General features: G+C 35.0%; 1 protein-coding gene across 1 annotated transcript; it reads right to left on the reverse strand.

Annotated features, from left to right (window-relative positions):
• Positions 1-5,225: 5,225 nt before the first annotated feature.
• Positions 5,226-12,036, reverse strand: LOC108967335 (protein rolling stone). Its single transcript, XM_018930668.1, has 5 exons — positions 11,825-12,036; positions 11,446-11,659; positions 11,283-11,384; positions 7,352-7,538; positions 5,226-5,591 (listed from the first exon to the last, which is right to left on the reverse strand). Exons 1-5 carry the CDS (start codon positions 11,936-11,938, stop codon positions 5,411-5,413), a joined length of 798 nt encoding a protein of 265 aa, XP_018786213.1. The 5' UTR covers positions 11,939-12,036; the 3' UTR covers positions 5,226-5,410.
• Positions 12,037-16,244: the final 4,208 nt, after the last annotated feature.

Below are 16,244 nucleotides of genomic sequence, written 5' to 3' on the forward strand. Positions count from 1 at the left end.
TGATGTTTATCACATTTATCAATATTTTTTTTATTGTGCAATGCTGTCTTCCAACTGATATTTCGCGCCCATATTCACATTTTTAAAGGAAATGTGATTTTTCTGCTTTCAATCTCGCTTAATTAGTAACTGTTTCCAAAGGAGTTTTATATTTTTCGCTTTTATCAACTTTGCCCTCGGTTCAGCTCAGCTCTCCAGGTACCCCAAGGAACGAAAAATCAGCTTCAAAACTGTGTGGGTATATTTTCACAAAATATTGCGTAGACAGAGCAGAGTGGACGCTGACCAAAGCATAAGCCAGAGTTGATGATTATATATTCTAACATAGAAGTATTCAAGGTAAAATTTACGACTGCAATTTCTTAATCTATCGAGAATTTGTAAACATTCATATTTTTTACGCACAAAACATTGATTAATTAYTTAGTTATATTGCTTATTTTAAATAAAATGATATACTGCAGTGGAGCTGTATTAWTATGAGCAAAAAATAGTAAGACTCAGTTCATAATTTTAAAATTCTTAATTTATTCTTCAAAATCTATGTCACTTAAAGTAAACCCCTGACGTTTTTTTCACTGGTTGAAGTCAATTTCCAGAATAACGTTTAATGCGCTCAATTGACGATTTACCCAGAGCAATAGTTTGAGTTTGCTGAGTAGCCAGAAATCACGTGGATTAAATCAGGCGAATACGGTAGTTAACGCTCGAAGAATCAATGCAGTATGTGACAGTAAACTATCATTATGCAAAAAAAACAAGAGTTGTGGGCCTATATTCCRGTMTCTTTTTACGAATAATTCGTGCAASAACGTACAAATAATATTCCTTGTTGACAGTTTGACCGGTAAGAAGGAATTCGGACTGCACCACATTTTGATAATCGAAGAAAACTGTGAAAGTAACCGATTGTGACTTGATTTGACGTGGTTTTTTCGGCTTCGGCTCACCTTTGCCGGCCGATTGATCGTGTGTTTTGGGATCGAAAGTATTGATTCAAGACTCATCTTTTCTGACGACTGGTAGTCGTAAATTATTGTTTCACAGACGTTACCGCGGCGCTGTTTTTCGAAAACAATTAGATATTTTGGACCCATAAAATCGTGCTTTCACTTCTTAGGCTCAAATGATTCTTCAAAACGGTTTTAACTGATTTATATGATATTCCAACCGTGCCAGTAATTTCTTTATTTTATTGAAGTGTTGTTCATGAGTTTATGTTGATGGCSGTCCTGGACGTGGTTCGACCTCAACGTGTTCTCGATCTTCTGTGAATAATTTGTATCAATCAAAAATATTCGCGACAAACAATTTTTTGAATAATATCACTTATCCTTAAAATCGCCGAATGAATTTTATGTACTTCAGAGAGACAAGCATAATCTAAACTCTAATGATTATTTTGATGTGATTTGGCATAGGTATCACCGACAGTCTTGGCAACCTAGAAAAAAATATTTCAACAAATCGATTATCGCGGGAAATGTAAATAACAAAGTCTAACGTTTTGTTTCCATGGTGTCGGAAACATGTTGTTAATTACTGATAAAATGGATCAAGTAATAAAAAAATAAATATTAGCGCGGATAACTTCGAACTTTCTGATCATTACATTTTTCAATAAGACCACGAGCCGAAAAATACAGCTCACAATACAAAGCTAGGGGTATTGTAAAATACCTAACAAACTTTAGGAACGTTCCTTAAGTCCTTGGATCTTAATCAGACTAAGCTCTTTTGGATAGATTTGAAACATGCTATCCATACATTATCCAACAGTACACCAAAACTAGCCTARAAATCTCCGCGGAGAGAACAAAAACAATGCCAAATAGATTAAAAGAAGTTTTATAGATGAATGGATATGATACTCGCTATTAATTAAAAGTAATTAAAACATAATATTTGATAAAGGTTAAAAGTTCATTACAGTAATTACAAAATATATTTTAATAACTAGACAGATGGCTTCGTTTTATGTAAAATTTCGTTTGGTGATTAAAACATGAAGAAACATTTTTTTTCTTCATGTCTTATATTTGAAAAGGAAATATTATATTTCATTTCACAAAAGTAATGAATAAAGTTTTATTTAGTTGAACTTCTCTAAGTAAATGAAAGTGAAACTAAAGTAAATACTGAATCGAAGCGTTATACGTGTCCGCAAATTATCCGTTTCATTGAATTGCTCTTTGTTAAACCACATTTTTTGTTTTTTGATCTGACGTTAACACAAACCAAGCGAATGGTTTCCCAACTCGTGAACACGCAACGTATAACTGCCCATGTGAAAAGCAATGATTTTCTAAATGTATCCCGCAAACACCAAGCGATTGGCCTTGCGACTTRTTAATTGTCATTGCGAACGCAAGGCGAACTGGAAATTGCAATCGTTTGAAGTCAAACGGAAGATCAGTCGGAATCATTGGTATTCGAGGAATACACACATTTTCACCTGCGTCGTTTCCGTTAATAATGGTTGCCTCAATTCGGCCTAAGTCTTTCTACCGAAAGTCGAGTACCTTTGCAAAGTCGCGATGGCTTTAAATTACGCAATATCATAATAACTGTACCAACTTAGAGTTGCAAGTTAGGTGGTGGAAATCCTGGTAAGTCAAGAGAGTTCAAAAACTCCATTGGATAATTTACTACATCATCGTTATGGACTTGTTATGGAATCAACGGATTTTTATGTCACAAAATAGCCAGCAATTTTGATTGAATGGTGAAATTCAGTGCGTGTACATCATTATTCTTCGCGGTAARAATTGTCCTTTGACTTAACCAAGCATAATTCTAATAATCTTCACTAATGTTTGCATGTGTTTCGAAAATTCGTGATAGCAGCGGGCAATATGGTACAATGAATTCATTTCCGATCTCAACTTTAACTTTGATAGTCCGACCATTATCTTTTTTTGAACGCCGACGATAAACTAGATATCCATCGTTCCCTGTGACTGTCTCAGCAACTAACGGTCGCGGCCATGCAAGGCGATAATGGATTTAATGCACCGCACGGTCCATGCACTATCTATGTCGTCACAATGTCGTGTCGTTGGGGATCAGTAATATCAGCTGATATGATGTCATCCATTTCATTTGAATGTAATTTGTCCAGCACCCAAATTAGGATATGAGCATGCGGTAGTTCACGCTTCTGCCACTCCACGGCATACATACAACAAMGKGTGCCACCAAAAACTCGATACTTAGTAAGCACATCCGTCATAAAATTGCTGAAATACTCTGGCGATTATGTCATGGCGATCTTTTGGTTTTTGGCYCGGTTCCAACTCACGTTYAATTTCCGTCAACTTCGGATTGCGTGTGAACGTAATAAATAAATTCGCACGTACGTCATAGCGTCTTAAGCGTATTCGTGCATGTGGCGTGGGCTTCCGATATAAGATGATGGGAGAATCTTCAGACGTCCAATAYTCTGAACATCACAWTCTGAATGAATAGCATCACGCAAGTGTATATAGTCCTCAGATCGTAGCTTTGCCTGATTGAATCGGATGAACGCTAAACATTCGKTCTCGACTTTGACATACATGTCGACAGCGAATTGCTGGAAGAGCYGACGGCACTTCATAATGACATTCTCCTCATGTGCACCAATCATCATACGATACGCATAGTAATTCATTGCGCTTAAATTTTTATTCGTTGAKACRCGTGAAAATGCAACATGAAATAAATTGTTAATGGAACCCAATAACAGCAATAATAAGTGTGCGAATATTGTGCCTATAATTGAATCGACCATCTTCTACGTGATGTCATATCCGTCTTGCCCTTGCCAAATGATTGGATATTGTAACGCATCGTACAAACGATGTGTCTCGTTTACACGATGCGTGATATTCTTCTTCTTCGCTGAAYGACAATATCTTRCGATTTATTGCAGCAACATCATTAACGGTGGGTGCATTGAATCTTCACACATGTTCACCTGTTGGGGTACAATCCGCTCTTATGACAAATTTGTGCGTATCCGATGGCATTCGTTCCAATGCTGTTTTGAACATATTAACCACAGCATTATTAGCGTCRAAAAATGCTTGCAACTGTTCAAAAATTCGTCTCTTTAACTGTTGTGTACCCTGTATTTGGTRAAATTGATGCGSTTCATCTGGTGTTGGCCGATTGAACCTTGAAAATGATACATATATGTATTTGTAATTGTATCTGGAATTGCAAACAATMATTTGTTGAAGAATACGGTGTAATTTCTTATCGTGTGATGGTGTAGTGTGTGGTGTATATGTAGTTGTTATGTGTTGCAATTCATTGTGTTGGTGTGAGTGATTGGTTATGTGTGTTGTATCTTTTACATTGCAAGTCGGCATGAAGYCGCCTTCTCGAATGATATTAGCTCCAAAGGAAGTCATGCGAAAGCAGTTATTGTATTCAAGGAAATGCTGAAGAAAATGGCTGGAATTGGGATCACTTCCATCGAACAATGGTTTCAGTGGCTGTGGTGGTGTAAGTAATGGATCCAGTTTGACTTTTATACTTTCGCAGCACAATCCAGCCGTTTCTCTTTTGAACTTTAACCCATTGCAATATCGGCATATAGTCGTCATTGGAATGCCAAGCGATTGTATGATGCCAATGATCTTCGTGTCCTCAAGCGCTGTCTCAATCGTTCATTTTCTCTTATTATATTTTGTCGTTCTTCGCTTAAGTTCTGTGAATACACTTGTTGCTGGCTTGCATGTCTTGAGCGGCGTCCGATGTTCGCACGTCGTCCTCTAGGCATTTTGCACTATGTACAGAGTGGTGAATTTAACCTCAAATGCACGATCCACATAATTTACACAGTTCAACTTACYACCTTAAAGACAAAYRCYTGCTGTTGAAATTGAATAAAAATTTGCACAATACACGTGATTGATTTGATGGTTTCTAATTGAAATGTTAGGAAACGAATMACTTATTTTTTAAAATTATTTTTCATAATTTCACAGTCAACACAATACCGGTTTGRCACATGAAATTAACTGAGCAGAGAACAATGAGTAGCTGTCAARCAAKGTATCACGCAYCGGCGCCATCTACTTAAAATATTGGTTTGTATAATGCTCTTAGCAGATAATACAACTTYCCTAAGAWTTGCAGGCAATYTCTTTYTTGAAATTAATTTTCCGAAYACCTTTGTGASGCATTGTACATATTACTGTTMCAATGGCTATCAGAARTTAAATTAAAACAAATTATTAAACATAAACTACTTTTTATAATTTAAATATAAAAATTTATACATGTACATATGTATGYATATATGACAACAATTTGTGGTACAGCACTTTCATGCTTTGACTAATATACTTATATCTACGTACATATACATATTTAAGTAATGTCTCCCCCAAAATTCTTTTTGTAGCAATCTTATTCAGTATTAAGCACTCAATGTCAATTTGGAGCTTTGTCGCTTTTTATAAATAAATGTTCGCAGTTTATAAAGGCCAAAGTGTATGAAGCAGAATACTAAGGTTACGAATACGCAACCAAGWATGGTTAATATTGCGCCGCCGGCATTTGACCAATCGAGTATCTCGTAGATGAAACGGTTTCCGAAGCTGCAAGAATATAGCAAGTAATTATTTCATTAAATAGTCTGATTTAAATTTAAACAACACATTTTGTACGAAATTATAATGTTTTCACAAACTAATTTTTATCTGATAGAAACATGGGTGCACCACAAATTCTGCTCCGAGTTGTTTGTGAGTAAAGGAAAGCTGTGTGCACAATGACCGCATTCGCTAACAATGGAATAAAAGCACATTCGAATGCGACTTCTCAGCAACATTTGGTGTGTTGCTAAAATCATAAAGTGGATTTTGTGCGTCGATTCATGACTATGGATGAGGCTTGGATCTATCGCCATGATCTTGAATAAAAACAAGAGGCTAAATAATGGTGTGAACCTGGTTGTTGGGTTCTTKTCCGGAAATCGGCCGAGAAGGTTATGGCATTCGCTTTTTTAAATGCGAGAGGAATTTTGTTTGTGAATTACTTGCAAACTGGTAAAACAATTAATTCTGAATATTATTGCCTTATTTCCATTCCATTTGTTTCCAGAACTCAAAAAATGTATGCGTGGCAAGCATTTTTCCTCAAATGAAGAGGTCATAACGACTGTTGAGCGAATTTTGCAGACCATCCGGATTCTCACTACAGGGATGGGATCTACAGATTAGAGAATCRTTAGAGCAAGTGCATTAATGTTCAGGGAGATTATACTGAATAATAAAGTGTACTTTGAATCATAAAATTGTGTTCTTCTTATCAAACGACAAAGCTTATTGAACAACATAGGGGCTTGAACAATTACAGTTCGATTTACGAAATTTCTAGTCATGAGGTGGCACGCCTCAAATAAGCTATTTCTGCAAAGTTTTATCCCATTGTATTCATTGGTGCTTGATTTGTGTACCGGAAAGTGAAATAATTACATAGAATTTAAACATTTGTTATTTGAGAAGTGGATGGGGCTTTGTCTGATTTCGCTCATTTCCATAATGCTATATAGGAATGTCATGATATATGGTTTCACATAAAAGACGCGGCGCCACACCTCTCGTCCAATCGGCTCCTAAAAAACCCTCCCAAATAATCTCGATTTCATCCGTTTTCGCAATGCCGATAGTAGTGCTTGATATGGGTTCGTGGAAGAACTTCTCCTATAAGCCATTTATCAATCAACGCAAACGATTACAGTTTGCTTTCGAGCTTAGCCGAAATACTTCAGACATGATCTTATTTTTCTGAATGAGTCAAAACTCAACATATTTTCTTCTAATGGCGAACAAATAATGTGRTGAAAACCAAATAAAGAGATGAGCACAGCTACTTTGCGAGTGGCTATCAAACATGTTGGAGTATAATTGATGGTGTGCGGCTGTGTAGTTCGTCAGCACACAGAGTCGGTAATTTGGTTTTTATCGACGATTCAGTATGGTTACATAGATATCCAGAAAAGAAATTTAATACCAAGTGCTGAGAAAATGGGAATCCAAACAAGTTTCAATCTTTATGCGKACAACGACCTTAAGCGCAGATCATTTAATGCACTGGCATGGGTATTTTATAAAAAAGTATTAAAATACCGGATATAGATGGTATCGAACAACTGTGATATCCACTTGAAAGAAAAGTTAGAAAGCAAAAATGACCCAAGAAGACCGTTGAGGAAAAGTGGAGCAAAACAGTCTCGATGCGTGAAAAAAGTTAGTCGATTCGATGCCAAAAATAAGTAATACTTTTATATATACATATATATGTATATATATCGTATATATTATATATGAATTACATACAGTGTATGTTTACTTACGGATCGACGCCTCCTGCCCAATAATAAATAAGAGTAAACATTCCATATACTACACCCAAGCCTAGTGGATAGACAAAGTGTAATAGGCGCACTGGGAAAGCCACCAGCATATGATCCATTATCATCAGTATCGAATTGAAGCCGTGCGCCCASAGATTATATACTTCCCAACCGCTTTGACTGACAGCTGTAAATAAATGAAGGAACTGTTTAATAGTCTGATTTGCAAAATAGGTGAKCTTATTGTCAAAATTTTGCTAACTATTCAGGATAGGTAAGATGAATAATGGTCGACCATGAATGCACATACTTAAACATTTATAGTGCGGTATTTATTACATTTAATAATGGTCACAAATATAATTTTAGGTATTCTATGGTGAGTTAAATAAATGCATAACCCAAATATGTTATATGTTTCAAGAGCTACGTGAGCTATCGTGATCACGAGCTGCTGGATTTTGGTATTTTATTTAAACATGTTCGTCAAACATTTGTGGAGGTAATTCAAAGCTGACATCCACCATGTCCAGCAGACTAATAGATAAGAGGTACTAGTAACTTCACAACTTGATTTACAATTTTTTTTGTAATTATGTATATATAAGGGAGGTCAGTGGTCTGTTGAGTGGGATTTGGCAGGTGATATACGTATAGTTCCTATGAATATCCTGGCTGGGTTATGTTTTGACCCAGATGACGCTCAACTTTTTGTGTAAGGTGCAATTGAGTGCCACCTATTTAAGGTAAAGCATTGTATTAAGAAAAATACATATTATGAAAGTATACAGGGGACCATAGGGCTGCCAGCATTTTGAAAAGTGACGAAGTGTTAAGTTTGGGTATAACAGAATATTGTATACTCTTGCAAATTGCAAATGTTAAAGCGATGGAAGTACCTTGAGGTACATAACGCCTATTAGTTCTACGGGGTCTAGGGCGAGTTTTCACTCCATTTTATTACCGTTATACAAGTATTGCTCCGTTATAAGATAACTCACATATAGGTGGATATATGCAATATAAATCGAAATTCGAAAATCTTTATATTAGGTAAAAGGGRTCTAAGGRAAGTATTAAYCCGATTCAACCCATTTTTAGCATATAGACATACTACTATCAGGAAAGCAGGAAAGAATTCTCTCTGAATTTCATTTATAAATCCGATACGTTAACCAAYATTTTCGCTWAAAACWMAACTATAGGTACTGGTTTCCAWATATTCGCTACCTAGGGGCTTGAACAGTTGTTCAACAGTTGTTGGATGTGGAAAATTKTTTACCATAACTTGGCATACTCGTTATATTGATTGATTTGTACACTCGAAAGGAGTGAGCCGTGGCATACYAAACCTCTCCAAGAATTCAGAAAGTCCACTGGATAACTCAGGGCGTCGCCTTCATTGTCAAGACGGTCGATCGATTTGTATGAGCGCAAGTGTCTCCCGGMATTTGACTTTGAATCTTCCAGCTTAAGTCAAWAAMMTSGRTATTTYTGGCAGCTAAYATTGCGYTTGCACTTAAGGAATARTAGTTACGATAATTTATCCAATGTACGGACAAACACTCTTGATGAGTTCATATTTCGTGAATTGATAAACGGCGGATGGAATTGATATCAAACCACTGGAAGTATCAACCGATATTGACCCATTTCCAATTTTTGTCTTCGGTATTGTCTTTTTTGTTCATTTTAATTGACGTGGATTTGAAGGCTGACATGTCGAAATGATTATCTGGAAAAGTGTGCAAACTTCATTTGCATTCCAGTGATTAACAWGTTCCAGCAATTGTAATTGCTGGCTTACTTCTCCAAAACTTGCACACATCGTACCATTTACAGTACGCAATGACTCAAATGAAGTTGAACCGCGTAYATTAATCAATAGCAACCGAAGGTAGAAACAATCGTCGTTTTTRGGTGGATTGTATAAATTCGTCCTAATGCATTAGTTGAGAACACACCTGGATCAGGTGCACATCATTTACTGGTTGGCCTTTCTTTCTGCGTAACTATTTCTTCGACKATGCATTCCATGTATAATATCAAGGTATTTCCGAATAGAGMTTGGATAGTGTTTCATRCATATATTRTCAGACGTACAMCCCGAAGTGGGATTGTGGTGTCCCAAAGGTCCATGAACCATATTGGTTTTCACCACTTCGTGTAATACTGGATCCTTCTCTGCATCAATGAGTTCATCAATTTGATCTGGTGTGACCACCATYCACCATCCAAAGAAAAATGTGTAMMTGCGGCTAMCCTTTATTTGCTAYTCAACCATACGTTGCTTCAAGATAAAGTCCATCAAAYATCGTAGTTGTTRTTTGAAAAGTCGTGCTRTGACATCGTGATGATCGCTTACTGATTGACCGCGATCCACAATTCCACACGTATGTCATCGCATCCTGGGAGTACTCGTTCATGTGCTTAGRTGTGCCTTACGTTAATGACAAAAAGAATATTAGTGTGACCTCTTCATGGCTTCGTAATAAATTTCAATCTGTAATTGATGACTTTGTGTGAAACACACATAAAGCTGTCTCTTATACACATCTAGATGTGTATAAGAGACAGGAATATAAAAGAGAAAGATTGTAACGAAAAGGTAGATACAATGGCTTCGAATACAGAGATGATTATCGTTGTATCAGGAGAGTTATTAGTTGGAATTTAGAAATGGAAAACTAAATTATTTTGTCGGCAAACTTTATAATGTCAGTTACCTTATTAAGGGTGTTTTTAAATAATTCTTTTTTTAATCTTTTTTAACAACGATAAAAAAACTCCTTATCTAGAAAGATAGTGGTATCGCATTTAATGTGAGAATGCTGAATTTACTAATGCAAAGTGGCTATCAAGGAATTTAGTATGCATCATTTAGCGGCGATTTGCTGATAGCCAAACGAACGGTACGTACCAGCACATCTACATTCTTAATGCTGAAGATAAGTGCTAGGACTTAGTCGAATTATTGAATGCATCAGTGAGATGTTGCAACTCAAATCTAAAGCTAATAACAATTTATTGATTAAAATATTAAAATAATTATGTTATTTCGGAGCCAATTACTCTGATTCGAACTGCCATAACGCAACTAGGTATATTTATTCTTAATAATTACATGTATGTACGAGTATTTTGCGAAGAGTTCAAGACTCTCACAATACATATTACTACACTTATAATTTGATTACGATTTTGTGCCGGTTCAACAAGTTTACACGACTCAATTACTTTCACTCTCCATCGCCGCTCTTGGCAATTACTCTTCTATTAAATTATTTTCATTGGTATGTATGTTCACATGCGTGCATAATACATTTACAATGCATTAAATTGACATGTAATTTATTTAAATTAATGCTGACATGCAATATATAACTTTCCCACCAGGCAGAATCGAAGATTCATACTGATACACTTTTATGTTAAACGAATTGTTCTTACATAAAAGGTGAAGAATAAATCATTACGGTCAAATCAATTGATTTCAAGTGCAGTATTGTAATTGTTGGAAAAAGTTTGTAATTGAAGATGAAGGAGACAAATTGCAATGGGTCAATAGACTCAAGCGGTTTCATTCATTGTCATGTGCTATTGTTAAGTAGTGAAAAATTCTCACCGAGTTTAGTTACGAGACTCAAATGTGCTATATATACCATAAATATCCATATTTAGATGTGTATAAGAGACAGCCTTGAACCTCAACGAACGTTTAGAAAAAAGAATTGCCCAAATTTGTCCAGACGTTGTTGAGTGATGCGCTTACCAACACATTTTGCGATTCATTTTCATATATAAGATTTGCAGTCTGGCCTCGCTTACAAATAACTTTAGGGTACTCTACCTTATTAAAAGTGAAAATTTTTATAACAAAAGATTACAAAATTTATGATTGTAATTAAAATAGTTTGATACCGGTACTAACTTGGAAAAATGAATATCCAATATATGAACGTTATAAGCGTAGCCAGCGACAATGTGGTCCAATAAGAAGCCCAATATAATTTTATCGCCCATTGTGGTACAACTGTAAAAGGCCTTAGCACAATTTAAATCGAACGGCGTAGATTTWTCACAATTACACTTACAAGCATTATCTTTACTGCAATAAAAGATCGTTACCAAAATAGCGCCAAAGACGCTTGTGTACATACAGAGAAGGAACCCCCAATCGGTGAGATAGATAAACCATTTTCCCTCTGCAAATGCRTGGATCAAGCTGCCTAACACTCCGACAGAAAACGTGGCGGCTAAGAGCCAACGATAGATTAGCCATATAATCGACTTCGGTTGGCTTTGCCACTAATTGATTTGGAGAAAAAAAAATATAATATAATCATAAAGCATCGTAAAATSAAAAAWTTTTTWATTTGTACACTTGTTTAACAAAATTGTTGTTGGATTACATCCAAAAATTAGTTTAAACAATTAAAATTTACGTTATTGTCCATTGCCGTAGACTCCTACCTGAGATTTGAAGAAAACTTCTGAAGGTTCATATGTCAGCGASAATTTTTCTCGTTGAAACTCTTTTGCCAGCGGATGGCACAGCTGMTGACAGATTCCCGAAGTCTCACGCATCTGATTTAGATTTTATAGATAAAAGAAGAATKTTACTACAAAACTACTTCACTTCACTTTTGTCACAGTAAATACGCGCTCGAGCAACAACCAAATCACCGCAATGCCAACCCGTTCACAATGCCAGAGTCGGCTCAACTGCTGCCTAAATAAGTGTAAAAGTGCTCTCATTTTATATAATGACTTAGTTATCAATAATGACTTAGTTATCACACTTCTTTTAAATAGATTGTTGTCAATGATAACCGTTAGTTTAATATAGCAATTAGCTTATCAATCGCATTGAACTTCGTCATGCTCATTATTTGCCGGCTCGAGTTGTTCTAATTCATTCATTGYTTTCAGTAATGACTCAGCTGCATTGATTCACAGGTATTTCCTACAAAGCGTTGCTGTAGTTGAAAAATGAATACAATTTCTTATAGGTTTCTTATTCTCATATGAATTAAATATTGTAACATTTTGTGCCCAGGTGGTATTTCAATAAAAATCACAACGATTTCTTTSAAAATCAATTTATGTACTTAGGGGGTTTGAGAAATGACTTGTTGGAGGAATAATAGAGAAACAACGTTAAATAATTTACATATTTAAATATCGGCAGTGTGTGAAAGCTTAGACTTCCTACGTGTATATACCAGGAAGATAGAGAAGATCGGATATCGTTGTCAATAAGTTTTAAAGTTAGACCTAAACTTTCAAGGACACGTGTATAAGTCATCGTTGTCGATATGGCTACATATATAATTCTAAGAGATACAAGTTTTGCGGGGAAGTCACCTGCCCCAGCGGCCCCATTTGAGTAGGGATGAATTTATTGTGTAACAAATCAAGGAAAACGATGACAAATTTACTTGAATTRGTCGCCAAACTTCTTCCCCATCTGCCGTATTCTCCAGATTTGAGAATAGCGACTTGTTGCTGTTTTATATCTTAACAAACTGCTCGTTGAAATGAGATTTACCAACAAAGAGAGGTTATATCCGTGATTCCTATTTCGAATATGTTTAAAGTTTAGAAATTGAAAACTAAATTATTTTGTTGGCAAACTTTATAATGTCAGTTACCTTATTAAGGGTGTTTTTAAATATTTTTTTTAWTCTTTTTTAACAACGATAAAAAACTCCTTATCTAGAAAGATAGTGGTATCGCATTTAATGTGAGAATGCTGAAGCTACTAGTACAAAGTGGCTATCAAGGTTACTAATGCCCYAGCGGCCCCATTTGAGTAGGGATGAATTTATTGTGTAACAAATCAAGGAAAACGATGACAAATTTACTTGAATTGGTCGCCAAACTTCTTCCCCATCTGCCGTATTCTCCAGATTTGAGAATAGCGACTTGTTGCTGTTTTATATCTTAACAAACTGCTCGTTGAAATGAGATTTACCAATAAAGAGAGGTTATATCCGTGATTCCTATTTTGAATATGTTTAAAGTTACTACTATCTCTAAAGTGTGGGACATAGGAAAGTTAAAACAGTGAATACACTTTGAATTTGAACTAATGGAATATAAAAGAGAAAGATTGTAACGAAAAGGTAGATACAATGGCTTCGAATACAGAGATGATTATCGTTGTATCAGGAGAGTTATTAGTTGGAATTTAGAAATGGAAAACTAAATTATTTTGTCGGCAAACTTTATAATGTCAGTTACCTTATTAAGGGTGTTTTTAAATAATTCTTTTTTTAATCTTTTTTAACAACGATAAAAAAACTCCTTATCTAGAAAGATAGTGGTATCGCATTTAATGTGAGAATGCTGAATTTACTAATGCAAAGTGGCTATCAAGGAATTTAGTATGCATCATTTAGCGGCGATTTGCTGATAGCCAAACGAACGGTACGTACCAGCACTCTACAACCTTAATGCTGAAGATGAGTGCTAAGACTTAGTCGAATTATTGAATGCATCAGTGAGATGTTGCAACTCAAATCTAAAGCTAATAACAATTTATTGATTAAAATATTAAAATAATTATGTTATTTCGGAGCCAATTACTCTGATTCGAACTRCCATAACGCAACTAGGTATATTTATTCTTAATAATTACATGTATGTACGAGTATTTTGCGAAGAGTTCAAGACTCTCACAATAYATATTACTACACTTATAATTTGATTACGATTTTGTGCCGGTTCAACAAGTTTACACGACTCAATTACTTTCACTCTCCATCGCCGCTCTTGGCAATTACTCTTCTATTAAATTATTTTCATTGGTATGTATGTTCACATGCGTGCATAATACATTTACAATGCATTAAATTGACATGTAATTTATTTAAATTAATGCTGACATGCAATATATAACTTTCCCACCAGGCAGAATCGAAGATTCATACTGATACACTTTTATGTTAAACGAATTGTTCTTACATAAAAGGTGAAGAATAAATCATTACGGTCAAATCAATTGATTTCAAGTGCAGTATTGTAATTGTTGGAAAAAGTTTGTAATTGAAGATGAAGGAGACAAATTGCAATGGGTCAATAGACTCAAGCGGTTTCATTCATTGTCATGTGCTATTGTTAAGTAGTGAAAAATTCTCACCGAGTTTAGTTACGAGACTCAAATGTGCTATATATACCATAAATAYCCATATTCAGGGTTGCGAAKTTTTTCATTCACAAATTTTGGATAAAAAAATACATTTTCGATTTTCTATTTGAACTTCCCATCAACATCTTGGATTTTTCTTTCCGATGTTGGGATTTGAAATATTAATTTCAAATTTTATTTCGCGTACTTGGGATTAAAAATTGTATACCCTTTTCAAGGTTTAAGTCTCGCAGAAGTTCGTAACACCCAAAAGGAAYCCAACTTTGTAAAATTATATATATTAGGGTGTGTCAAAAAAACGAATATTATTTTTCGCTTCGTGCCCTGAAAAAATGGTTAATAGACACCTTTAAGAAAGGATCTTCATTTATGATCTCTTAATTATAACGGAAAGGACCTTCGCTTAACGGTTTTCTATTATTTAAATGCTCTTCAAAAAAGGTCCAAAACAATTTTTTCCTAAATCTATCCATAAAGTTAGATTATTTAAAGAAAACATTTTTTCTTKTGAATTTTGTGACCCAACGAAAAACAAAATAATTTTAAACTGGACTATGAGCTTTTTTCTTGTGGAAAACTATCACCGAGTATAATAATATTATATTTCGATACGAGAACTTTCAAGAACTACTAGGGTGCTGCAGGAATACTGCTAAAGAACCACTGCAATTTATAAAATACCTTTTATTTATTTGTTTTAAACACAAATTCAATGTACATTGTTTATAAGAGAAGACCGCAAGCTTTTCGAAATAATTCTTAAATAATTTAAATTTTAATCAGAAATCATTGAACTAAACTAATTTTAAAGGTAAGTAGAAGTGTTGCCATCATGGTCTCCTCAAGTGCAGCTGCGTCAAATATTGTTATAAGGAAACCCAATTTTTATCGCATGCTGACCCTGTTATAGTAGCTGTAAGACAGTATATGCTATTTCTTGACCTAGATAGTTGGTTCTCTATTTTATTTCTGTCATATTTCAGTCATATTTTCTGTGTTAGCGTGAACAAATCTCTTGAACAGCTCCAAGCTATTCCCTGTTTCTTTGCTATTGTAATGAATCATTTTGTTAGATGTCATTTTGCAATACTTTCGAAATATGATGCATTTGATTAAATAAGCTTAAACGTTTTGATTCCTTGCGTCTATAAATTTCACAACGATGACGTTAAGGGATTTACTCCATTGATTAAATATTGCAAAAATTGCTTGAAAAGCTATTGTCTACTTCAGTATATGTCCTTCATTTGAAGTTTAAACAGCAAAATTTTTTTCATTCACTGAAGATGAGGAAGAATCAAAAGATGAGCTGCTAACATCTTTGGAACCTACTCAAGCATGCACTACTGAAAGTAGTCGGATACATTCAAAAATAGGGAAATTGGGTATCATATGTATTGAAGCTAAGAAACGTYGAAAGGCGATTTAAAAATTCTCAGAATTTTTCACTAGACACGACAAGACCGGTTAAAAACTWTTTGGAAAATAGCGGCTGGGCTGGGCWGGGATGGAATCCACAAATTGCCAGAAAGATGGGAAATTTGTATAGCTTTATTTGGATAATACTGTGAATAATAACATTGTATATTTTTTTAATGTTTTCTTATTGYAATTCTCCTTGGATCTGATATATTTTTTCCAAACCTTGAAATTGTGGTTAAAGTTAATTTCCGGAATAGGCTTCAATGCGCGTAGCGAATCACGTTTAAGGTCTTCAATTGACTCAAAACGGTTTCCCTG

The sequence above is a fragment of the Bactrocera latifrons genome, unplaced genomic scaffold, assembly GCF_001853355.1.
Source record: "Bactrocera latifrons isolate USDA-ARS-PBARC rearing strain unplaced genomic scaffold, ASM185335v1 scaffold_183, whole genome shotgun sequence".
NCBI classification, from domain to species: domain Eukaryota; kingdom Metazoa; phylum Arthropoda; class Insecta; order Diptera; family Tephritidae; genus Bactrocera; species Bactrocera latifrons.